This window comes from Cetorhinus maximus, chromosome 3 (genome assembly GCF_964194155.1).
Source record: "Cetorhinus maximus chromosome 3, sCetMax3.hap1.1, whole genome shotgun sequence".
Classification (NCBI taxonomy): domain Eukaryota; kingdom Metazoa; phylum Chordata; class Chondrichthyes; order Lamniformes; family Cetorhinidae; genus Cetorhinus; species Cetorhinus maximus.
The window spans coordinates 26,725,750-26,750,739 of record NC_135881.1 but is presented as its reverse complement, the minus strand read 5'-3'; the positions used below and the strand labels follow the sequence as shown (position 1 = coordinate 26,750,739).

General features: G+C 40.7%; 1 protein-coding gene across 2 annotated transcripts in view; it reads left to right on the top strand.

The window, feature by feature from the left end:
• Positions 1-24,990, top strand: part of lmbr1 (limb development membrane protein 1) — a 251,981-nt gene that overhangs the window by 51,068 nt on the left and 175,923 nt on the right. For both annotated transcript variants that reach the window (XM_078537206.1, XM_078537213.1), the window contains exon 5: positions 10,933-11,036. In XM_078537206.1, the coding sequence (XP_078393332.1) occupies positions 10,933-11,036 (104 nt within the window). The remainder of the gene's footprint in view (positions 1-10,932; positions 11,037-24,990) is intronic.

The window sequence follows — 24,990 nt, the reverse complement described above, 5'->3', positions numbered from 1 at the left end:
ATTTGACCCTTGCACGCAGACACACTTTGCATGAAAGGTACTGGAGGAGGAGCTGGTGGAATTATATTATGAGATAGAGGGTATGTGGGCTCACTTCAGGTAGAATTCCTGGATTGAGGAAAAAGGACAGAGACCCAGTGGAAATGTTTCCCACTCCAAATTCCAACCTGCCTGCCCAGATTCCTGTGCTGCAGTGTCCTTAAGTCCTCAAATTCCTGGGCCTAAATTCTTCAAAATGTTGCCTTATATCTGACAAGGATATTTGGAAGAGGAAGGTTTAGGCTTATTCTAGATTAGTTAAAAATTTACAGATGGCAAGTAAGGTTTAATATTTAATTTCAGGGCAGTTATTGCCTTTCTTGATCCTCATTCCTGCTAAACTGCTGACCAGCCTGTTTCATTTTGTGGCTCCCAAACAATTGACATTGTAAATGGTTCCTTTTCCTTAGATACTGACCCGATGTTTTAAAAGCTGCTATAATCACACTCGTCCTCCTCAAAAAAGGCCACTGTTGCCTTTTGCCCCATTTCTAGCCTCCCTATCCTCTACTAAATCCTTAAATAATGATCTTGAATTAAATGAGTGGGTCTACCCTCATTTGGTTCCACTCTGCCCAACTGTTGCTGGAGAATCTTATGATGTGGCGGATGATGTGTGCCAGGTGGACCAAATCCATGAGGGAAACTTGCACGGTTTTGCAATTTGTGTTTATTACGAGAAGATGTGTGCTCTGAATTCAGAAGTAATGAGTACACCAAGACCTTTAGAGATTTTAAAAATTAAATTAAAATATTTTTCATAAAACAAAATATTTCAAGCACATACATAAAACCACAATTACTTATGACTATAACAACTCCTAAAATTCATAATTAACCTGACTCCCAGTTGCACCCCCTTTAAGGCAACAGTCTAAAATAGATTTTAGATTTAAAATGAAATCAGCAACCTACTTGACAATGGAATTCCAAATGGGTGTCTCCAACTTCAGTTACTTTATATGGCAGACTTAAGCACAATTGGTTGGAGGCTGCTTGAAGGTTGTTTCACACACTCCTGTTAGATCTTACATGGCCTTTTCCACACAGCCTTTCATTCTCCTTTTGTATATGTTTCCCTTCTTTTAATAGGTAAATTCTGTTGTTCCATATGTCTTTGAAACTGTATTTTCCTCATTATATAAAATCTTTCATGTTGCCAATATTGTCAGTAGCCTTTGGGGAAAAATAAACACACTCCTCAGCCATACATATCTGGCTTTTGTACACAGACTAAGATCCCTTTGAAATCCAACATGCCCTTCATTTATCTAAAAATGTAAATTTCTTTCATACCTTACATGCTAAGCCAGCATCCATATTTATTAATTAGCATGTCAAGCACCGAGCTTCTTTTGATTTCAAGCTTGCCATGTACTTGACTCCAGAAGTAATTAAATCACACAGACAGAACTACCTATACTTACCCCCAGAAACCTACTTCACAATAAACCAGAAAAATATTATGAAAATTGTTATATTTTTGTCACACTTGCAACAATATCTTGATGTATTCGATTCTGGGCTGAGTTTCCCACCCAATATTGTCCCCATTTCAAAGACCATCTACTTCACCATAATATTGCCCACCTCAACCCCTTCCTCAAACAATCTGCTGCTGAACCTTGATTCCATGCATCTGTTGCCTTCAAGCTTGAACAGCCAAATATTGTCAGACTCCCAGTTCAGTTTTACCAAAACGCTGCTGCTTCTATCTAGTCCTGTACTGTGTCCTGCTTAGCAATCACTCTTGTCTTTGTTGACCTACATTGGTGCCTGGTCCCCAGTGTCTCTATTCTCAGGCATGCCACCCTTCATGGCCTTTCCCATGCTACCCTTTCAGCCCTATAACCCTACCAAATCTCTCCGTTCTTCCGATTCTGGCCTTGTGTTGGCCCCTGCCTTCGCCCACCCTTGGCAACTGTCCTGTCTAAATCCCATTCCTTGAAATTCTCTCAACAGTTCTGGCTCTCCATCTGCCTCTCTTCCCTTCTTAAAACCTACCTCTGAGCAAGCCTTTTGTCACCTCTTTCTTTGGCACAGCAGTAAATGCCTTGATGTTTTTCAATGTTAAAGATACTATATAAGTGAGTTGTTTTTAATGCTCTGTCAATGCTTGTAACATTGTTGAGAATCTTAAATCAGTGATGAATTAGGAATTAAATCCTTTTTTCTTCATGCCTCTTTTTCTACCACCCCCCCTATTCGAGCTGATGGCTTTGTCCATTTTGTCGCAGTCACTCTTTAACTGTGTTCTTTGTACTTTTGTTCAAATGTATTGATAAAATTATCTTTATTTTCTTAAACTTTATAATGCACACACTTATAATAACACTTTTGCACATAACATTACATTTTTTTTTACTCTGGGATGTATGCGTTGTTGGATAGGCCAGCATTTATTGCCCATCCCTAATTGTCCTTCAAAAAGTGTGGTGAAGCCACACACACATCATTCCAAGTCAGGATGATGTGTGGCAAGGAAGGAAACTTCCAGATGGTGGTGTTCCCATGCATTTGCTGCCCTTGTCCTTCTAGATGGTAGTGGCTGTGGGTTTGGATGGTGCTGTCTAAGAAGCCTTGGTGAGTTCCTGCAGTGTATCTTGTCGACGGTGTGCACTGCTGCTACTGTGTGTCGATGGCGGAGGGAGTATCAAGCAAGCGGGCATCTTTGTCCTGGATGGGATCAAGCTTCCTGAGTGTTGTTGGAGCTGCATTCAATCAGGCAAGTGGAGTGTATTCCATCACACTCCTGACTGTGCCATGTAGATGGTGGACAGGCTTTGGGGAGTCAGGAGGTGAATTACTCACTGCAGGATTCCTAACCCCTCTGACCTGCACTTGTAGCCACAGTGTTTATATGGCTAGTCCAGTTCAGTTTCTGATCAATGGTAAGCCCCCCCACCCCAGGATGTTGATAGTGAGGGCATTCAGTGGTGGCAATGTCAAGGGGTGATGGTTAGATTCTCTCTTGTTTGCAATGGTCATTGCCTGCAGCGCAAGTTTTTCTTGCCACTTGCCAGCCCAAACCTGGATGTTGTCCAGGTCTTGCTGTATATGGGCACGGACTGCTTCAGTATCCAAGGAGACTTGAATGTTGCTGAACATTGTACAATCATCAACGAACATCCCCACTTCTGACCTTTATGATGGAAGGAAGGTCATTGATGAAGCAGCTGAAGATGGTTGGGCTTATGATACTAACCTGAGGAACTTGTGCAGTGATGTCCTGGAACTGAAATGATTGGCCTCCAACAACCGCAAGTATTTCCCTTTGTGCTACTCCAACCAGTGGAGAGTTTTCCTCCTGATTCCCATGGGTTCCAGTTTTGCTAGGGTTCCTTGATGCCACCCTGTCAAACACTTCCTTGATGTCAAGGGCAGTCACACTCTCCTCACCTTGCCCATGATCTCTGATCAACTGTTAATGGATGCATCACATATTGCATCACCTTCCATCAGTTCAGTTCGATTTAAAATCGTATGTGGTTGCACAGGTAACATTGCACAACCAAACGCTACCAACAAAGTTTTTCTCCATGAAGTTTTCTTAATGGGAGACTTAGCTAATGGTATATCGAAGCTAGAAAATGCAATTCATGTCAATATGACCTCATGTGTTTTTCAAGCTGGCTCAGTTTCTGGAAAACATTAAGTTCCTGCTTAATATCGACTCACTTAATTAACATTGTTTCACTTTAACATAGTTAATAAAGTAGTGCCAATGTATATTGTATAAACAATGTTTATTGCTGTCAGTTTCACTTTAACATTGTTTGCCACAGACTTCCTCTTCTGTGGCCTGCCTGCTCACATGACCTTCCCTGCAGTGCTTCCACCGTCTCCCTCAGTCCCTCTTCCCCCTGCGCCTGGTCTTGCCAACTCTTGGCCTTATGGACTCCTGGCCTCCATTCTTAGCTTAGTCTCCAGGGTCTGTTCTTCAGTTGCTCCTTTTCTGGCTCCTGGCTTACTTTCTGTATTCGCACTGAAGCTTTGGGTTCCATCTAGTGGCAAAAGTTGATTCGTGCAGATAGTCCTGGAACATTAGCTACCTGCAGTGACTGATCTCTGCCACTAGATGGAGCCTGGTCAATCTAAAAGTACTGTATTGGAGGTGAGTAATTTCTCTAAACAATATACATTGTATATTGTAGTTCTTTTATATTTAGTGATGTATTTTATTTTGCAAATTATTTCAGCTAGGAGTGGTAGCTGGTAAATATGTACAGTATTTCAGTTTGTACATTGGTTTTCTGGGAGATAGATGTCTAAAGGAACCTATGATTTACTTAAACTCGTTTCAGTTAAAGTCATGGTTTTCAGGAACAGAGCCACAACTTTGTGAGGAATTACTGTAGCCAACTCAATAAGGCAGCGTGAAAAACCAGTGTACTAGCTGTAGGGACAAGTTGAGCTGCAGCATATTGTAAAACTAAAAATATAAATTTTTGGCTGTGCAAGCCTTTGTTCTACAGATGACATCCTCCACACACTGCTAGAGTGGATCAGCACCCTTTGGTTGTGTGTTTGGGGTCTAGATGAGGTTTTTGAAGATTATCTGTTCTCCCGAAGTATGCTGTTTGGGTCAGTAGTTTCTCAAAACCATTACTCTTTATTTATAGCAAGTGTTTACACCATTGGATCTCTACACAAGGTTGGAGCTTCTCCTTTGTCCAGATCCCTCTTAATTGCCAGCCATGTGACCTGACATCATTATTACATAAGCATCATGTATGCTTCTGATGTTAACCCTTTACTCTATATCTCCCCCTGAGTCTTTACCCCTATCATATTTACATGCTTGTAACCACTCCCCCTCAGACATGTCTCGGACATCACAGGGTTAGTCTCTGAGCTTCCCTGACCAATCTCCCTGGTCTCGTCCTGACCTCCTTTTGAGGTCAAGGACAATTCCGCACTCTCCCCTAGGTTGGTGTGAGTGCTCTTCTTCTGGGTGGCTGTAGAGCTTGTACTAAATCTTTCTTCTTCGGGATCTGAGTAGTAAGCCCAAGTTTCTATTGGCTTTCTCTCCAAGGATGTTAAGGCACTGCAGTTTCCCCTTATGATACCCTGGCCTGTCTCAATCCTGTATGATCTTAGTTGTGGAGCTTTTTCAATGATTTGTGCCTTCCTTCTGTTGTCTTGGACCCATATTGTCTTCCTGGGCTTCAACGTTGTTAACTAACATGCTTTATGCCTGTTATTACAGTTTTGAGCCTGGTTGCTTCCCTGTTCTTCCTCACGCTGTTTTAGCCTCTCATGGACATTTGTGGTGATATTGGGTTTGAGTTTTTGTTCCAGAGATGGAAGCTGTGTTATCAAGCTGCTGCTCATTAATAACTAATGGTGAAGAACCATTTTTAATGGTGAGGTTTGATAACTCAAGTGCTAGATTAAGGTCTTTGTATTTCTTCAATAAGTCTTTGATGGCTCGTATCCCTCTCTCAGCTCGTCCATTTGCTTGAGGACAGCAAGGTGAACTTGTTCCATGAACAAAGTCCGTCTCGTTTGCGAAATTGCGGAATAGCTCATTGGGCCGCAATTTGCTGTTGTCAGACACTAAGATGTTTGGTATGCTATGTGTTGAGGAATTGGATGACTGCTTCTGCTGTGATTCTGTTTACTTCAATCCATTATGAGTAGTGATCAATGACAATAAGGAAGGTTTTTCCCCCTAAATTTAAATAAGCCCATTCCTAGGTGCTCCTATGGCCTTGATGGAAAAGTAGGAGGTTCTTTTTGTTCTTGGCTGTTAATGACACCAGTAAGACAGTTTGAAATCTCTACTTCTTCTATAGACTAAGTAATGCCTGGCCACCTGACTGACTGACTGCTGAGTTCTTGCACTCTGCTGTTGTTTGATACTTGCCTTGCACATACTGTGTGATGGAGTCATATCTCATCAACCTTGTTCTGAACTGCTGGATTCTGGGCGGCATCTTTGCAATTTTGTTCATGTTCAGAAGGATGACTAGTGGCTTGTGGTCTGTTTGGATTTTCCCATGACATAGCCTGAAATTTTTTTGCACACCAACGTTGCTCCCAATGCTTCTTTTCCTATTGTGGTGTATTGTTGTTCTATTTCCGTCAGTGACCTAGAGGCATAGTAGACTGGTTTATGCTTGCTGTCTCTCTGCACTTGAAATAAAACTGCCCTCAGACCTGTAGACGATGCATCTGCTGCCACTATGGTTGGTAATTCTGGGTCATAATGTGCCAAGATTTCAGAACAGATTAAAAGTTGTTTCATCCTTTTGAGTATTTGGATGGTCTGCATTCCAACGCCACTGTTGCCCCTGTCTCAACAGCTGTCCCAAGGGCTCATTGACCTCTGCTGAATTTGTTAGAAATTTGCCTTCCTGGTTGACCATCCCAAGGAATCCTTTGAAACTCCATTATGTTGCTGAATTTTGGAAGTTCTGTGACTGCTTTTGGTTTTTGTGTCAACTGTGATTTCAGCTTGTACTATGTGACCTAGAAATTTGAACATAGGTTTGGCGAACTCAACATTTTTTGTTCAGTTAACATACAGGCCTACGTCCTGAAAGACTGTCAGGACTGCTCTGACTTTGTGGTCATGTTCTTCTATTGCGGAGAATGTATCCACATATCACTCCTTCCGTGCCTTCTAGAGTGTGAGACATTGTTCTCTGGAAAATTTCTGGAGCGTACGCAGTTCTGAATGGTAACCTATTAAAGCAATAACGACCAAATGGTGTTATATACATGGTCAGCAATCTAGATTCTTTGTCCAGAAGAAACTGCCAAAATCCACTGTTTGTATTTAATTTGGTGAATAGAGTATTCTTGCCTAATTTGGCAAGACTCTCATCCACTGAGGCCATTGGGTGGATCTCATGTTTCACTGATATTTGTTTAGTTGAGTTAAATCCATGCAGATTCCCATAGAGCCATTTTACTTTGGGACAGTAACCATTCCTGAACACCATTTTGTTGGTATGGTGACCGGTGAAGTAACCCCTTGCTGCTGCATCTTTTCAATTTCACCCATGACTCTGTCCAAGAGTAGGTGAAGGATTTTCCTCAGTGTAAAGAGGCAAATTGGTTTAGCATCAGCTTGTAGAGTGATGTGGCACTTGGTCTTTAACTTCCCTAGGCCTGTAAACAATTTTGGAAATTCATTTTGAAATGTACTGCTATAGTTCTCACCAGCAACTTGAGCCACTTTATAAATTAATTCCAGTTTAGGCATGCCTCTTTACTTAGTGGAGAGCACTCTTGGTTTTGAATGTCAAAGTGATACCCGAGGATTTCTTGATCTTTATGTTTCAGTTTTGCCGCGAGTTGGCCTTTGACTTTTAAAGTTGTCCCACCAGGACTTTGTAATTTGATAGATATGGGTTGTATAATCTGCTTAAGCCATTTGACTTCATCTGATAAAACAGAAACCCCTGCTCCTGTGTCCGCCTTCAACTTTGTGGGGGTACCCATCCATTTCGAGTTTAATACTCTAATACTTGTTTACAGTATCATTTACCTTCCCCAGGAAGGTTAATTCCTTGCTTGTGGCTCTTCCATTTCTCGTATGTGGCTCGGTTTTAAAATTTTGTCCGTCTTTTTACAGGTTGTCAGCATTTTTGAGTAACTAATGGTTTTGAAATGGCCTGTTTTTCCACAGTTGTGGCACTCTACCCCCACTGCTGGAGATTTTTCTAATTTGTGCAGTTTGTTCCCACCACATCAAAGATATTTCAAAATGGCAATTGGCACGCTTTTCCTCATCTTGGCAGGCTTAGGCCTTGGTGTGCTTTCTTTTTTATGGCTAGTGAACTCTATCTTCTCCATGAGGCCTCTCCTTCCCCATGAACAAACACCCGACTCTGTTTCCTGAGTTCTGTTTGCCTTGTGATCTGCACTGCTTTCACTATTGTTAAATCCTCCCTTGCCTGAGATCTGATAATGATCCGTCTTCTGCCTACGACCCTGTCACAAGTCAGCTAGCCATTTAAGATTCCATAATTGCAGCTCACTGCCTGCCTATGCAGATCATTGATAAATGAATCCATGCTTTTGCCTGGTTTTTGCTTCCTTTTATTAATTTTGCCCTTTATTATTACATTGAGATGGATCCTGAAATAATAAGAGTTAAAGCTTGTAGGGCTTCTTCCTAAGAAGTTGAATCCATGTTATCACATCAGCAGTGATAGATCCTACTGCATAAACTGGTGTTCTGATCTTGTCTTTTTGATCTTTATTGTGTAATTCATCCTGAAGCAGCTCTATACTTTGTGAACCCTTTTCTCGAGCTGCCCCTGGGCCTGTTGTGAGCCTTCTGCACCCTGAAATGGTTCTGGGAGTGGTCGTGTGGTTTTCATGTTTCTGCTGAGTCCTGGAATTGTTCCTGCTTCTCTGCTGCTGCTTGCTACTTCGGGCTAGTTCTCACTGTTACCCGGTCACCAGGTCTGTGTCTCAGCTTGCAACTGTTTCTCCTGTAATGTTCCGATGTCCTGGCGAGTCTTCATTTTTTTTTTGCTTTTGTCCTTCAAGGATTCTTTTCCTTTCCAGTCATGTATCCTTTTAAGGTCTGCTTGATCCTTTACTCACTGGTACCATGCTTCGTTGTGTGGTCAGGGTCTAGGTAGGGGTTTTGGGAATTGTCTATTCTCCCAAAGTATTCTGTTGGAGTCTGTAGTTTCTCAAAACCGTTATTCTTTATTTACAGCAAGCATTTACACATTTGGACCTCTACACAAGGATGGAGCAGTCATGTGATCTGACATCGTTATTACATTAGCATCATATATGCTCCTGATGTTAACCCTTTACTCTACAAACATTGTTCCACAATGATCTGAGAACAGCCACAGCAACTTCCTGAGAGGTTTTGTGACATATAAGTTGCAATATTGGAAGCTTCTTCCATGTGACTAGTCCTTTGCCCTGGAAAATCAATTAAAAGAAAAAAGGTTTCCATTTATATTGCACCTTCACAACTACTGGGTGTCTCAAAGCATTTTACAGCCACTGAATTGTTATTTTTTGATGTGTAGTCAATGTTGTAGTGGAGGAAACACAGCAGCTAATTTGTGCTCAGCAAACTCCCACAAGCAGTGATGTGGTAATGACCAGATAATCTTATTTTCTGTCAGGTTGATTGAGGAATAAAGTTGGCCAGAGCAGCTAGGATATCTATCCTGCTCTTCTTCGAAGTAGTGCCATGGGATCTTTTACAGCCGAGTGTGGTTCTCGGTTTAATGTCTCATCTGAAAGACGGCACTTCTGATGGTGTAATGCCCCCTTGGTGTTGCATTGGAATGTCAGCCTTGATTTTGTGCTCAAGCTTTGGAGTAGCGCTTGAACCTGGAACATTGTGAATCAGAAGTGAGTGTTCTACCAACAGAGCCACGGCTGACTTTCCAAGAACATCTAATGAGTTGGAGATTCCTCTAAGGGTGAATCTCACACTATGTACGCTTAACACTGAATGAGGATTAAGAGTGTTGTGGGATTTTTTGAAGTTTAACTTTTACTTTTTTGAGAGAGTCTGTGCTCCTATCTGTACTGTCAACGTACAATGTAATGCTGGCTGAGAGGCGTACATGCGCAAAGCACTTTTGTCACTAGCGAGATTATAATATACTAGATGTATAAATCTAGACTGCTGGCTTCCCATTACACCTTGTAGGTCTTGTTATGATGTGCCAAGGGAAACTTGGCCACACTATCATAGCGGTTTTGCAATTTCTATTTATTACAAGAAGATTTGTGCACTGAGTTCAGAAGTAATGAGTCCACGAACACCTTTTAGAGATTTAAAAAAAAACAAAATTAAAACATTTATTAACAAAATAAATGATTTCAAGCACCTCCATAAGATTACAGTTACTTAATACTATAACAAATCCCAAAATCCCAAATTAACCTGACTCCAAACTACACCCTCTTTAAGGCAACAGTCCAAATTAGATTTTAAATTTAGGTAAGTAATCCAGCAAGGTTACCACATGCACCCACTGGACAGTGGAATTCTGAAGACTTTAGTTACTGGACACAGCAGACTGATGCAAAAGTGGCTAGAAGCTTCCTCCAAATTTGTGTCACGGTGTACCTTTCAGAATTTTATATGGCCATACCCTTACGTAGTCTTCCACCCCAATATGCTTTCTCTCTCTTTAATCTGTAAATTTCATTGTTCTATATCTTTGGAAATTAACTTTTCCCATAATATAAAAATCTTTCATGTTGCCAATATGGTCAGTAACTTTGGGAAACATACTGCTTGACCTTGCTTATCTTGTTAGTTGTAAACATCCTATCATCCCTTTGAAACATAAACTACCCCTGCACTTATTAAAAAATGCAAATTTCCTTCACACCCTACATGCTGCTCTCATACATGTTTACTCATTAGCATTTCAAATGCCTTTTACATCTAACTTCTTTTGAGAATTTCAACCTTGCAGTCTACCTGACTCCAATTCAATTAAATCACGCAGACAGAACCATCCACACTCATAAACCTACTTTATAATAAACCACAATAATATTCTGAAAAATATGATAGTTTTGTGAAATTCTTAACACATGATAATGTAGCAAAACACACATTTTCTTATAATGTCAAAACTGAGTACCATATTAAAATATCTTTACTTAAAAAAAAATTCTTGAAGAATTGAAGATGCAAACCTAGGAATTGACAAATTATTTTTAACTTCTAAACTTGATTCTAGTTTTGTTACCATATTCATTATTTTGTGTGTTTGTATATGCGCTTCTTAAATTGAAGAAGATAGTGAATTAATGGTGTAGAGCGCAGCAGATGTAGTTGGTTTAAGAATACTTCACTGTATAAGCACATCACTAGTTTTGTTTAGGGCTATTACATATTCCCTTATTTATGTAAAATATTTTTGGTCATGTCTACTTTAGGACTGTGGAATCTTGTATCCCTGTTCTCCAACCTTTCCCTGTTTGTGCTGATGCCTTTTGCCTATTTTTTCTTGGAGTCTGAAGGATTTGCTGGATCAAAGAAGGTACGTCTTTGTTTTGAATAATTATTTTTAATTGTCCCTGTAGTTTTGTAAGAGAACTTAATAGAATAAAAATTCACCTGCATTGAATATACATGAATTGAAACTGGTGGTAAGGTAGTAAGTCTCAACTCTCGACAAATAAAAAACAGGAGTTTCTCAAATATGGACTTCAGGTATGGCTGAGAAGGCTTTTGTTTTCACTGTGGATCAAAGAGGACTGAATCCTTTGGACATGCTTATATTTTTGACCTTTCAGTCAGCAAAAGCCGTGATTCAAGTTAATTACAAGAAACTGTTTCTAAAGGGAAACACCTTTTAGATACAGTTGAAGACCTAATCTAGCATTAGGCTAACTATGCAACAGAGTACTATGGGCAGTATAGTAATTTGAGAACCGAGTGCTTCGTGAACTAAGTGCCAAGTCGGGAACTTGGTGCAAATGGGAATTTGGCACAGAGTGGGGGAGAAGGAGTTGCTTTTATCCTTTGCTTTGTTTTCAGTTGCTGGTGAGTGTTCGTTCATCTGCAAGCTAGTGCGGTTGGGGAGGATTTAAACTAGAGTAGCAAGGGGATGGGAACCTAAGCAGGGAGATAGAGAAGGGGGAAACATGGATAGAAACAAAAGACATAAGAGTAAGAAGCATAAGTGGTAGGCAGGAAAAACAAGGGCGAAAAACAGATGGGGTCATAGTGCAAAATAAAGCTATGGTGACTAACAAGGTTAAAAAGACAAGTCTAAGGGCATTGTATCTTAATGTGCGGAGCGTTTGCAATAAGGTAGATGAATTAACAGTGCAAATAGATATAACAGTTATGTTATAGTTGCAGTTACGGAGACATGGCTGCAGGGTGACCAAGGATGGGAACTGAATATCCAGGGGATTCAATATTTCGGAAGGACAGACAAATAGAGAAAGGAGGTGGGGTAGCATTGTTAGTAAAGTAAGAAATCAATGCAATAGTGAGGAAGGATATTGGCTCGGAAAATTGTGATGTGGAATCTGCTTGGGTGGGGATAAGAAACAACAACGGATAGAAAATGTTAGTGGGGATTGTCTATAGGCTTCCAAACAGTAATGGAGATGTAAGAGAAGGCATTAAGCAGGGAATTAGAGATGCGTGCAATAAGGCTACAACTGTAATCCTGGGTGACTTCAATCTACATCTAGATTGGACAAACCAAACTAGCAATAATACTGTGGAGCAGGATTTCCTGGAGTGTGTACGTGATGATTTTTTAGACCAATATGTTGAGGAACCAACTAGAGAGCAGGCTATCCTAGACTGCGCATTGTGCAATGAGAAAGGATTAATTAACAATCTTGTTGTGCGGGGTCTCTTGGGGAAGAGCGACCTTAAAATGATAGAATTATTCATTAGGATGGAGAGTGAAGAAACTAGGATCGTGATCCTAAATAAAGGGAACTACGAGGGTATGAGGCATGAGTTGGCAATGATGGATTGGGGAATCTTACTAAAAGGGTTGACAGTAGATAGGCAGTGGCTAATATTTAAGGAATGTATGCATGAATTACAACAATTATTCATTCCTGTCTGGCGCAAAAATAAAACAGGAAAGGTGGCTCAACCCTGGCTTACAAAAGAAATTAGGGATAGTATGAGATCCAAAGAGGAGACATATAAAATTTCCAGGAAAAGCAGCAAGTCTGAGGATTGGAAGCAGTTTAGAATTCAGCAAAAGTGGACAAAAAGATTGATCAGGAAGGGGAAAATGGAGCATGAGAGTAAACTTGCAAGGAACATAAAAACTGACTGTAAAAGCTTCTATAAATATGTGAAGAGAAAAAGATTAGCAAAGACAACCGTAGGTCCCTTACAGTCAGAAACGGGGGAAGTTATAATGGGGAACAAAGAAATATCAGAAGAATTGAATACATAGTTTGGTTCTGTCTTCACAAAAAAGAACACAAATAATTTCCCAGAAATGTTAGGGAACCAAGGGTCTAGTGACACGGAGGAATTGAAGAAAATCAGTATTAGTAAAAAAATGGTGCTAGAGAAATTAATGGGGTTGAAGGCTGAAAACTCCTCAGGGCCTGATGATCTATATCCCAGAGTACTAAAGGAAGTGGCCCTGGAAATATCAGATGCATTGGTGGTCACCTTCCAAAATTCTATGGACTCTGGAGCAGTTCCTACAGATTGGAGGGTGGCAAATGTAACCTCACTATTTAAAAAAGAAGGGAGAGAAAAAACAGAATTACAGACCAGTTAGCCTAACATCAGTAGTGGGGAAAATGCTAGATTCTATTATGAAAGACGTGGTAATAGAACACTTGGAAAGCATTAACGGGATTAGACAAAGTCAGCATGGGTTTGTGACAGGGAAATCATGCTTCACTAACCTACTGGAGTTTTTTGAGAATATAACTAGTGAAATAGATAAGGGAGAACCAGTGGATATGGTGTATTTGGATTTCAAGAATGCTTTTGATAAGGTCCTAGCATAAGAGGCTAGTGGGCAAAATTGAAGCACATGGGATTGGGGGTAATATACTGGCATGGATTGACAATTGGTTGGCAGACCGGAAACAGAGTGTGGGAATAAATGGATCTTTTCCAGGTGGCAGGTGGTGATTGGTGGCATACCCCAGAGATCAGTGCTTGAGCCCCAGCTATTCAAGATATATTTAAATTACTTGGATGAGGGAACCAAATGCAATATTTCCAAGTTGGCTGACGACACAAAACTTGGCAGGGTTGTGAGGAGGATGCAAGGAGGCTTCAGGGCGATTTAGACAGGTTATGTGGGCAAACACATGCCAGATGCAGTATAACGTGGATAAATGTGAAGTTATACACTTTGGTGTGAAAAACAGAAAGGCAGAGTATTATTTAAATGGTGATGTATTGGGAAATGTGGATGTAGAAAGGGATCTGGGTGTCCTTTTACACCAGTCAATGAAAGTAAACAGGCAGGTGCAGCAAGCAGTTAAGAAGGCAAATGGTATGTTGGCATTCATTGCAAGAGGATTTGTGTTCAGAAGTAGGGATATCTTACTGCAGTTATACAGGGCCTTGGTGAGACCACACCTGGAGTATTGCATGCAGTTTTGGTCCCCCTACCTAAGATAGGATATACTTGCCATAGAGGGAGTGCAGTGAAGGTTCACTAGGCTGATACCGGGGATGGCAGGACTGTTGTGTGAGGAGAGATTAGTTCACTAGAGTTGAGAAGAATGAGAGGGAATCTGATTGAAACGTATAAAATTCTAACAGGGCAAGACAGACTGGATGCAGGGAGGATAATTCCCCTGGTTGGGGAGTCTGGAAACAGGGGCCAGCCTCAGGATAAGGGGCAGGCCACTTAGGACAGAGATGAGGAAAAATTTCTTCACTCAGAGGGTGGTCAACCTGTGGAATTCTCTACCACAGAAGGCTGTGGAGGCCGAGTCACTGAGTATATTCAAGAAAGAAATTGATAAATTTTTGGATATTAGGGGCATCAAGGGATATGGAGAGAAAGTGGGAATATGGCGTTGAGATAGAGGATCAGCCATGATCATATTGAATGGCAGAGCAGGCTCGAAGGGCCGAATGGCCCACTCCTCCTAGTTGCTGTTTCTAAGCTAGGAGACTGACTTTACGTAAGCTAATTAGTGACTAATTAAATAATCATATAAATCAAACAAGGTTAGACAGATATGGCAGGGCTGGTGGTGTTGTGACTGTAGCATGTGGGAATCTGTGCAATGCATTGCAGTCACGGGCAGCTATATCTGCAGCAAGTGTTTGCGGCTTGAGCAACTCTGGCTCAATTGCTTAGCTTAAGTCTGAGTTTCAGACATTGTAGGGCATCAGAGAGGGGCAGTTAGCTGGACACTTTGTTCCAGGAAGCAGTCACACCCTCCTGTTAAGTAGAACTTTACACTTGCTCAGTGCTCAGGAACAGGAGGCTGTGACTTCCACTCAGGCAGGTATTGGGATCCTGGGAGGAGCCTCAGCCCTTGACTTCAACTGACAGGTATGAGGTACTTATTAATTGCGTGGATGGGAACAACAACTGCAAACTGGGCATGGTAGCATAGTGCAGGATGCTATTCAAGTGTGAGGGGGTGGGTGGGAGGGGAGCGAAAAGGAATGTGGTAGTGATAGGGGACAGTATAGTCAAGGGGATAGATACTGTTCTTTGCAGTTGCAACTGGGAGCTCCAAAGGTTGTGTTGTCTGCCCAGTGCTTGGGTTAAGGACATCTTGTGGCTGGATAGTGATTATTTTAAGTTCCATCCTCCCTTTTGCATCTTGATTTTCTACTATTCTTGGCATACTTTTTGTGACTTTTACTGTGAAGACAGATACAAAATACTTGTTCAATGCCTCTGCCGTTTCTTCTCTTGGAAATACCTCCAGTTGATGGCCTTGGATTTTACAGACGACATTGCCTTGTTGGCCGAACAATTGCGTGCACTCTAAGAAATGAAAGGCAGTCTTGAAATTAGTGGTGCCACGATTGGTCTACACATTAGTTGTGAGAAGACCAAGACAGTGATGACTGGACAGCAACAAGACGGCCCTCCCATCACCATAGGGCAACAGAACATCAAGGACATCGACCACTTCCACCACCTAAGAAGAAACATCTCCAGGGAGGGTAGCGTAGAGATCGATATCCACACAAGAATTGACACAGCAGAATCTGTCTTCCACCTACTCCACATGGTCTGGGCACCCAGCGCCATCAACACTGCCATGATGCTGCGACTCTACATGTCCATAGTCGTACCAATGGCAATTAATGCCAGCGAGACGTGGAAGAGAACAGCAAAGGTGTCATGTAAATTGGTCATCGTTCACCAGCGATGCCTATATAGGATCCTGGGGACCACATGGAGAGACAACATCACCAACAAAGAAATGCTACTGAGAACTGGTCAGAAGCACCTGCAAGGCATTGTGACGGAGAGACAATTGAGACTGGCAGAACACCACCAGATGGAAGAAGACGACTGTGCTGGCCAAGGAAGACCTGGTGAAGTACATTTAAGGAGGACTTTCAAGAGTTGGACAGCACCTGGGCTGAAGCAAAATAAATTGTGCTGGACAGGGGCCATTGCTGGAGCCTTGCTGCCCATTGTTCTGCATGGGACCAGGGAAACTAAGTAAGTCACACCCTCTAAGGGATCAATGCTCATATTAGCTACTCTTTTCCTTTTTACGCACTGGTTGAAACTTTTACTGTTTGTTTTTATATTTCTTACTAGTCTTTTCTCAGACTCCAATTTCTCCCTTTTTAGTCATCTTTTGCTGATTTCTTTGAAGAAGCAAATGGCTTGGGTAAATGGGGCATTTTCAAGTTGCAGGCTGTGACAAGTGGAGTGGCACAAGGATTGGCACTGGGGCCTCAGCTATTCACAATCTATACTATTGACTTAAATGAAGAGACAAAGAGTAATGTATCCAAGTTTGCTGATGATACAAAGCTAGGAGAGATTTGAAGTTGTGAGGAGAACATGGAGGTTGGAAAGAGATACAGACAGGTTAAGTCACTGAGCAACAAGGTGGCAGGGGAATTGTGAGGTAATTCACACTTAAAACAATGAAAATTCCAAGAATAAAAAAGAATATTTGTTCAAAGGCATGAAACTAGTCAATGCGAATGTTGAGGGGCCCTTGGGGATCCTTGTACAAGGAGCTCAAAGTTAACATGCAAGTCATTAGGAAAGTAAATGGCATGGTGGCCTTTATTGCAAGTGGATTGGAGTACAGGAATAAAGAAGTCTTGCTACATTTGTACAGGGCTTTGGCGAAACCACACCTGGAGTACTCTGTGTAGTTTTAATCTCCATGTTTGAGGGAGGATATAATTACATTGGAGGCTGTATTGCAGATGTTCACTAGATTGGTCCCTGGGATTAGAGAGTTGTCCTATGATGAGAGGATGAGTAAATTGGGCCTATATTCTCTGGAGTTTAGAAGAATAGAGAGGTGATCTCATTAAAACATACAGGATTCTGAAGGGGCTTGACAGGGTAGACACTAATGGATTGTTCCCCTTGGGAATCTAGAACACAGGCGCACAGTTTCAGGATAAATAACCGATTGTTTAGAATGGAAATAAGAAATTTCTTCACTCAAAGGGCTGTGAATCTCTGGAATTCTCTACCCTACAAGGTTGTGAATACTCCACTGTTGAATATATTTAAGGCTGAGATAGACAGATTTTTGGTCTCTCAAGGGATCAAGGGACCATGGGGAGAGGGTGGGAAAGTCAAGTTGAAACCAAACATCAGTCATGACTGTACTGAATGATGGAGCAGGCTTGATGGATCGTATGGTCTACTCATGCTCATGTTGGCATAGATATTCTGGTCTCCGGATGGTTGTTCCCCAGAAGATCTGCTGGGGGACCCCTCGTAAGTCCACACACTGCATGGAAATTGCCCGGAAAGATTCAACTTCCTTTGGGCAATAACACTGTGTCTGGAAACCTAAGAAACTCTGAGTTAGAGTCGGAGACTTCAGCTCGTTCAAACTCACTTAGCAGAATAGGTACCCAGTGATAGTTCGAAGGATTAAAACTGGTTCTAACTCCTGGGTGACTATACTACTGACTCCCCAACTCCCCATTGGACCCCTGACTACATCCCCTCCCCCTCCTCCCAACTAACTATCTTCCCAACCCACCATACCCACTTACCTGCCACCCTACTCCTTCACCCACTTACCTTGCTGACAAAAGGGGCTTGGTTTCTCCCCACATCTGGACTACTGTGTATGGTTTTGGTCTCCTTATTTGAAAAAGGACACAATTGTGTTAGAAGCAGTTTAGAGAATGTTCCTGGGAAGAAGGGGCTTATCTTATGAAGAAAGGTTGAACAGTTTGGGCCTATACCCATTGGAGTTGAGAAGAATGAGAGGTCATCTTATTGAAACATATCCTGAGTGAAATTGATAGAGTGGATACTGGGAGGATGTTCCCTGCTGTGAGGGAGATGAGAACTTGGGGGTACAGTTTAAGAATCAGAAGTCTCCCTTTTAAGATGGGGAGGAGGAGAAATATTTTGAGGGTCATTAGCCTGTGGAATTCTCTTCCCCAGAAAGCAGTGGTGGCTGAGTCATTGAACGCATTCAAGATTGAGTTAGATAGATTTTTGATTGGCAAGTGAGTCAAGGATTACAGGGAGCTGGCAGGAAAGTGGAGTTGAGACCACAGCCACATCAGCCATGAATGGCGGAACAGGCTCGAAGGGCCTAATGGCCTACTCCTGCTCCTAAGTTCCATGTTAGTTGGTGAGTGCACAGGTGCAACAGTGTCTCTTTTAATTTCACTTGATGGCCTTTGTCTCTTGATAGCCTCGAGAAATTTCCAATTTGCCAGTGTGAACGAGGCAAGATGTCAGTGATACGGCAAAGACGTCTAGGTCATCATAACTTGCTGTGTTGTTTTAAAAATCATCTCCTCATCATCTCTCAGGCCCTTTTTTGCCTATTAACTGGATTCTGTGTCCTCTGGTTACTGGCTGTCTTGCCAATGGGAACAGTTCATCTTTAGTTACTCCATCTAAATCCCTCATAATTTTGATCATTTTGATTAAATCTCCCCATAAACTTCACTGCTTTAGCTACAATGCTCCCAGCTTTCCTATTTTCTCCACCTAACTGATGTCCCTCATCTCTGACATCATTCTGGTAAATCTCCTCTGCACCTCCTTGTAGGCCTTTACATCCTTCGTAAAGTGTGGTGCCCAGAATTGGAACAGTACTTCAGCTGAGGTCTAAACAGTGATTTAAGAAGGTTTAGAGCAACTTAGTTGCTTTTATACTCTAAAAGAAAAAAAGAATGAGATTTAAAAAAAAACTAGCAAATGGTATTAGATTATAATTTGGGCTATTCAATCCAATGTGAGTTTACTGTTGAACTGGACCTAACTTCTTTGACTTCCAATATCAGCCAAACCTTTGTGACTTTTTTTTAAAAAGGACAATGAATTTGTTGCTTGCAAAATAAGATTTTAAAAAAGCATTTTGCTGTGCTTATAGGGATTGAAACCTTATAACATGGATCTGGCCAATTCAGACCTTTTTTCTTCCTCTTGTTGCACAGTTGGAGCTTATATTGCGATCATAATTACTGTTGTACAACTTGAGCGCGACTTGAGCATAGAACTTAAAATGTCATCTGGAACTTGTGTGACCTGGATTCTCCTTGTCTGTCTTGGCTGTGACCATGCAAAAGTTATGGTTGTATAAACCAGATGTCAGGTTGTATTTCAACAGACGGCTTTTAAAATGAATTGAGGTGTTGAGCTGTCCTGTATACAGACAAAACACTTCACCATGTTCACGAATGCATCTGAAATTTTTAGATATAGTTACAGTTCAAATATATTTTTTTAATTGTTGATATGACAGCTGGACATGACTTGGAAGTGGGGAGCTTTTTAATATCAGTGATGGCTGAATTGATTGGCAAAATCTAAATGTTTATATCTGGCCTTTCTGGTAAATTAAGCTATGCGATAGACTAGTTGTCGAACAGTTGAGCAAAATTCCAAATTCTGAAAGCAATAAGAAAGAGCAGCAGATAGCTGCATGGTTAGGAACGTGAAACGTGGATCTTAGCTATATGCAGAACAAGTGTCTGTGTTGTGACATTTTGCTTGTATTAATCTGTGAACTTAATCTGAGGGTGATATTATCCACATGTTCATCAACAGTCAGGTGACATCAGCATCCTAATCCATTATTCCAATTATCCAGACATTACAAAATACTGAACTCAAATGTAGCAGCTGTGAGATTGAGTCTAAGTGCAGTGCTTGGGAAAAAAAAACGTCTATTAATAAAGAGGGCAGTATGAAAATTGCAGTGATTTCCTTGCCTAATTAATTAGATCCACCAGATGGAAGTGAAGAGGCCAACATTGGTGCTCAAAATGTCTATAAACCTGAGCAAAAAGACGGCACAATGGATGAGAAAAAAGATTTTTAATACACTTCAATCCTGTGTCGCAGTTTGAGATTGTCCTGGTTTGCATCCCTTTTGGCAAACTTACATAAAACTGACCATGTACTGTATTTTACGACCAGATGACTTTTTTTGTAGAGCTCATTGAAGTTAATTTGTATCAGACCCATATTAAAGAGACTTCAAAATCAGTAGGAAGTAGAAGTCTGCTTTGTCAGTTCGTTTCATTGCATTCTTTCATTTTTTTTAAAACTTGTTTTCTCCCCATTGATGATCCATAAATTGTTGTTAAAGACTGATTACGGAAGCACTGCTTTGTGTTAATAGCACATGCATATTTTAGCTGTTCAGTTGGCTAGTGAAGGGAGATGATACTAACCATATTGAAAAGTTGATGGAAAAAACAAAATACTAAAGGACAGGAAGACCTGTTTAAATTTAAGTACAAATTGATTTTACATTTTTTTAAAAGTAATTTTATGGTGTAATGTATTGTATAATTCAAAACTTATCAATTTATCAGTTTTAATTTGTTTAAGGACAGCTATTGGTGTTAAAATCATTGATTTCAAGTCATGACTTTTGACATGAATTTTTATTTGATTGAGATGCATGGAATTTTAATTTATGATATCTGGAATTCTTCGTACCTTGGCTTTGTAGCATTTCAAGGACAATGACATTCAATCTTTGCAAATAAATTAAATGTTCCAGACTGTTTATGCCTACACAGTTTGGAATTGCTACTTTAGCTTTTATGGATTTTTAAATTACTTCTGTAAATATGTGTGATGTTATCTACTCACCTTTATAATGTTGCTAAGATTTAGTTCCTCAATAACAGAACCTTGTTAGGCCAACAGAGTAAGTGGGGTAGGGTTGGTGAAAAGATTAACTGCTAGTGAAAGCATCCCTACTTCTCATGTTTTTAGCCATGAATCTTTGCCTGTCTAGTTGGCTGGAAACAAGCTGATAATCCTTGCTTGTGTATTAAGTGCAGGCCCAAAATCACCCACACTTGTGTTATGGATGAGGAGATCCAACTGTATCTTGGGATACACATTTCCCAACATCTAAGAAAAATGGCTGGTTTGCAGTCTTGCACAAGATAATAAATGGAACAGTGCCCCAAAGCCAAATCTCTATCCTTATGCCAGGAGCATATCTCATTGAAAAAGATTCTTCACAGGGTAGGCAGATAAGTTGTTTCCTGTGGCTGAGGAATCTAGAACACAGACACAGTTTCAGGATAAGGACTTTACTGCGATGAGGAGAAACCTCTTCAAATGGTTGTGAATTTTTGGAAATCTCTACCTCAGAGAGCTGTGGATGTTCCATCATTGAGTATATTTAAGGGAAATAGACAGATTTTTGGTTTCTCAGGGAATGGGAAGTGGGCAAGAAAGTGGAGTTGAAACGCAAGATCAACCATGATCGTATTGAATGTTGAGCAGGATCTAGGGGCTGTATTGTCATCATCTGCTCCTATTTCTTTTGCCGTCTTATATATAAAACAATACTATAACTGCACTGCAACATCAGTAGTAATCTAAGAAGCAGATGCTGCAAAAGTTTTACAGATAGCTGCTTCCATTTATCGAACTCTGTGCCTTGTATGTCATTGTGAAGATAATTAGGATTACTGGAGAATATATTGGGATATGAGAAAACCTGTGACTTTCTTGTAGCAGCCAAATACACTTGTTTCGATTTTTATCTTGAAGCAGTCATTTGAGTCAATTTTACTAAATGTGTATTGTCACTGCAGTTGCTGCTGAGTGCACCCTGTGATGGCAGTTAACATACAAATGCAAGATTTCTCCATTGATATTTCAAAAGTTTTGCATGTAGGCATTTAGGATTTTGTTTTTCAAATCAGACTTGGAAAAGTTAAAATGTGACTATTTTGCTCTGCTTAAGTTGAGATTTTCAATTCCTGTGTTCTGCCATGTAAAAGAATTATGAAAATGGAAAAAATCATGAGGTCCAACAGACCTGTTCCTTTTTCAGAGGTAGGCACCTCCTACTGACCTTTTGATCATATCTCTCAATCCCTTCATGCAAATGTATCCAGTTGCCTCTGGCATTTATTATGTCGTCTTCAATGAATTTTTTAATAACTTATTTCATAGCTTGTTTGCCTGTTGACTGAAGCATTTCTCCCAACTTGTATTGTTCTGATGTTTAAAACCTTTACCACAATAAACAAGTAGATTGAGCAAGTTTTAGTAATTTCCTGTGTGAACTTGAAAACATCTGCTATTTCCTTGAAGCCTTTCCTTTTACAAAGAAAAACATGGCACATTCCTTGATTTTTTTCCCCCTTATTTAAATTTATCATTTAAATTTATGATATCTGTAATTCCTCCTTTCTTGTACACTTTCAAGGGCAACAGCATCCTTTCCATGAAGTTACCAGGGCTGCACATGTTATTCTTGCAGATTATATATAATCCAGTTTCTTTAGATAACTTTGAATATGTGTAGTGACTTTGTGGAACAGAAAATTTAAAAACGTGTGAAGAACTTGCATTATTTTGCACATTGCAGATCTAAATGAAAAAGACTCAATTGAGTAGAATAATGTAACATAAGTACATCGCCTTCTGGACTGCAGCTAAATGGTTTCTAAAGTGGCCAAAAATTTTTACTTTGAAAATATCAAAAATAATTTGCACGTCTTCAGTACATAGTTGCTGCTAACAATGACAAGGCAACAGTATTTTTAATTGACAAAAATTCTTATATTCAAAGCCCGTTCTATGTTACTAACTAAATTTAATAAATTATTTCCATATTGCTGTTATAAAGGTCGCATCAAAAGCTTAGGTTTGTGCAGTATTCACTGCATGCAGGAATACATCTCAGCAGTGGATAATGATCTGCATAGCAAAGAGATTCATTGGTTCTGTGCAGTACAGGGTGAATCAATGGGCATGTAAGTGCCACAGTTTGGCCTAAGTGGCATGAGGGAGGGTGGACAGGCATAGCTTGGCATGGGGGTATTTGGGGCCATGGGGATTGGGTAGAGGGGCATAGTTTGGCACAGGCAGTTTGAAGGGCCATAAGTGTGACTGGGGTGCTTGAGGTGGCATGGATGGGACATGGACAGTGTGTGGGGGAGTGAGTGGTGAGCACTGGAGGTCCTTTTTATTTTTATTTTAACTGATACAAAGCCCCCTCCACACCGAGGTGGGCCTTTTAAACAGTCTGGCATTCGGCAGCCCCTGTGGCTACCTCTGAACTTTTTCCTGGGTCGGCTGGCCCGACTGCAGCCTGCACCTGACCACCTCACAATGAAGATCCTGTCTTAGGAGCACTTTCTCCCAAGGTGAGTAGGCCAAGCCGGCAATTTTTGTGAATTGCAGATTGGGGAATGTAACAACCCTCGTCAAAAAAAAGAGGGAGACAAAGTAGGAAACTATAGGGAAGTTAGTCTAGCATCTGTCATAGGGAAAAATGCTAGAATCCATTATTAAGGAGGTTGTAACAGGACACTTATCAAATCATAATGCAATCCGGCAGAGTCAACATGGTTTTGTGAAAGGGAAATCATGTTTGACAAATTTATTAGAGATCCTTTGAGGATTTAACAAGCAAGATGGATAAAGGGGAACCAGTAGCATTTAGATCTCCAAAAGGCATATGATGAAGTGCCACAAAAGGGTTACTACGCAAGAGTTCATGGTATTGGGGGTTGATATATTAGCATGGATAGTGGATTGGCTAGCTAACAGAGCCGGGATAACTGGGTTATTTTCAGGTTAGCAAATGGTAACTAGTTCAGGAGCCACAGAGATCAATGCTGGGGCCTCAACTATTTATGATCTGTGTTAAGGACTTGGATGAAGGGACCAAGTGTATTGTATTTTGCTGATGATGTGAGGAGGGCATAGAGGCTGCTGAGGGAGAGGTGAAATGAGTGGCCAAAATTTGGCAGATGGAGTATAATGCGGGAAAATGTGAGGTTATCCACTTGGGTAGGAAGAATAGAAAAGCAAAATTATTATTTAAATGGAGAAAGACTGCAGAATGCTGCAGTATGGAGGGGCCCAGATGCCCTTACACATGAAACACCAAAGGTTACAATGAAGGTACAGCAAGCAGTTTGGAAGGCAAATGGACCCTTTGCCCTTTATTGCAATAAGGATGGAGTATAAAAGTAGGGAAGTTTTGCTGTTACTGTACAGGGCTTTGGTGAGACTACACCAAGAGTACTGCATTAAGTTTTGGCCTCCTTATTCAAAGAGGGATATACTTGCATTGGTGGTAGTTCAGAAAGGGTACTAGGTTGATTTCTGGGATGAAGGGGTTGTCTTATGAGGAAAGTTGGAGAAATACTCATTGGAGCTTAGACGAATGAGAGGTGATTTTGTGAAACATAAGATTCTGAGAGGGCTTGGCAGGGTGAGTATATTTAAGGCTGAGATAGCCAGAACTTGAACTATAGGGGAATTGAGGGTTATGGGGGAGGGGTAGAAAAGTGGAATTGAGGCTAAGATCAGAACAGCCATGATCTTTTTGAATGGTGGAGCAGGTTTGAGGGACCATATGACTTACACCTTCTACTATTTCTGTTATGTTCTTGTTGTGATTCAATTATAGGTGCTTATTTTATTGCTGTTTCTATAGCAGATGAGCATCAAGATGTTATGAATATAGGGAAAATGCTGAGGTCAGGTTTGAGAAGTATATTAATATTCCACACTTCTGAGTTTATCTTAAGATGGCAAATGGAGAGGTAGAGGAATTCAAGGCTGGAGGCACTTGGATATTTATGATACCTGGAGGATGCTTTGATTTTGCTTACAGGAGGAATGATCAAATTTTAATGTTGATTGTAAGTTGGAGCGATTAGGGTCTATGTAAATGGCAGGGCTGTATTTACTGTGTGCATGTGAAAGCCAATCCTATATTCTAGATGATACTGTTGAGCGATAACGTGTAAATAATGAGGAGGTAACTTGGTGTGTACAGCAAGAGAAAACAGAGGAGTGGAACGAGGAGAGACCTTTGCTGTGGAGAATC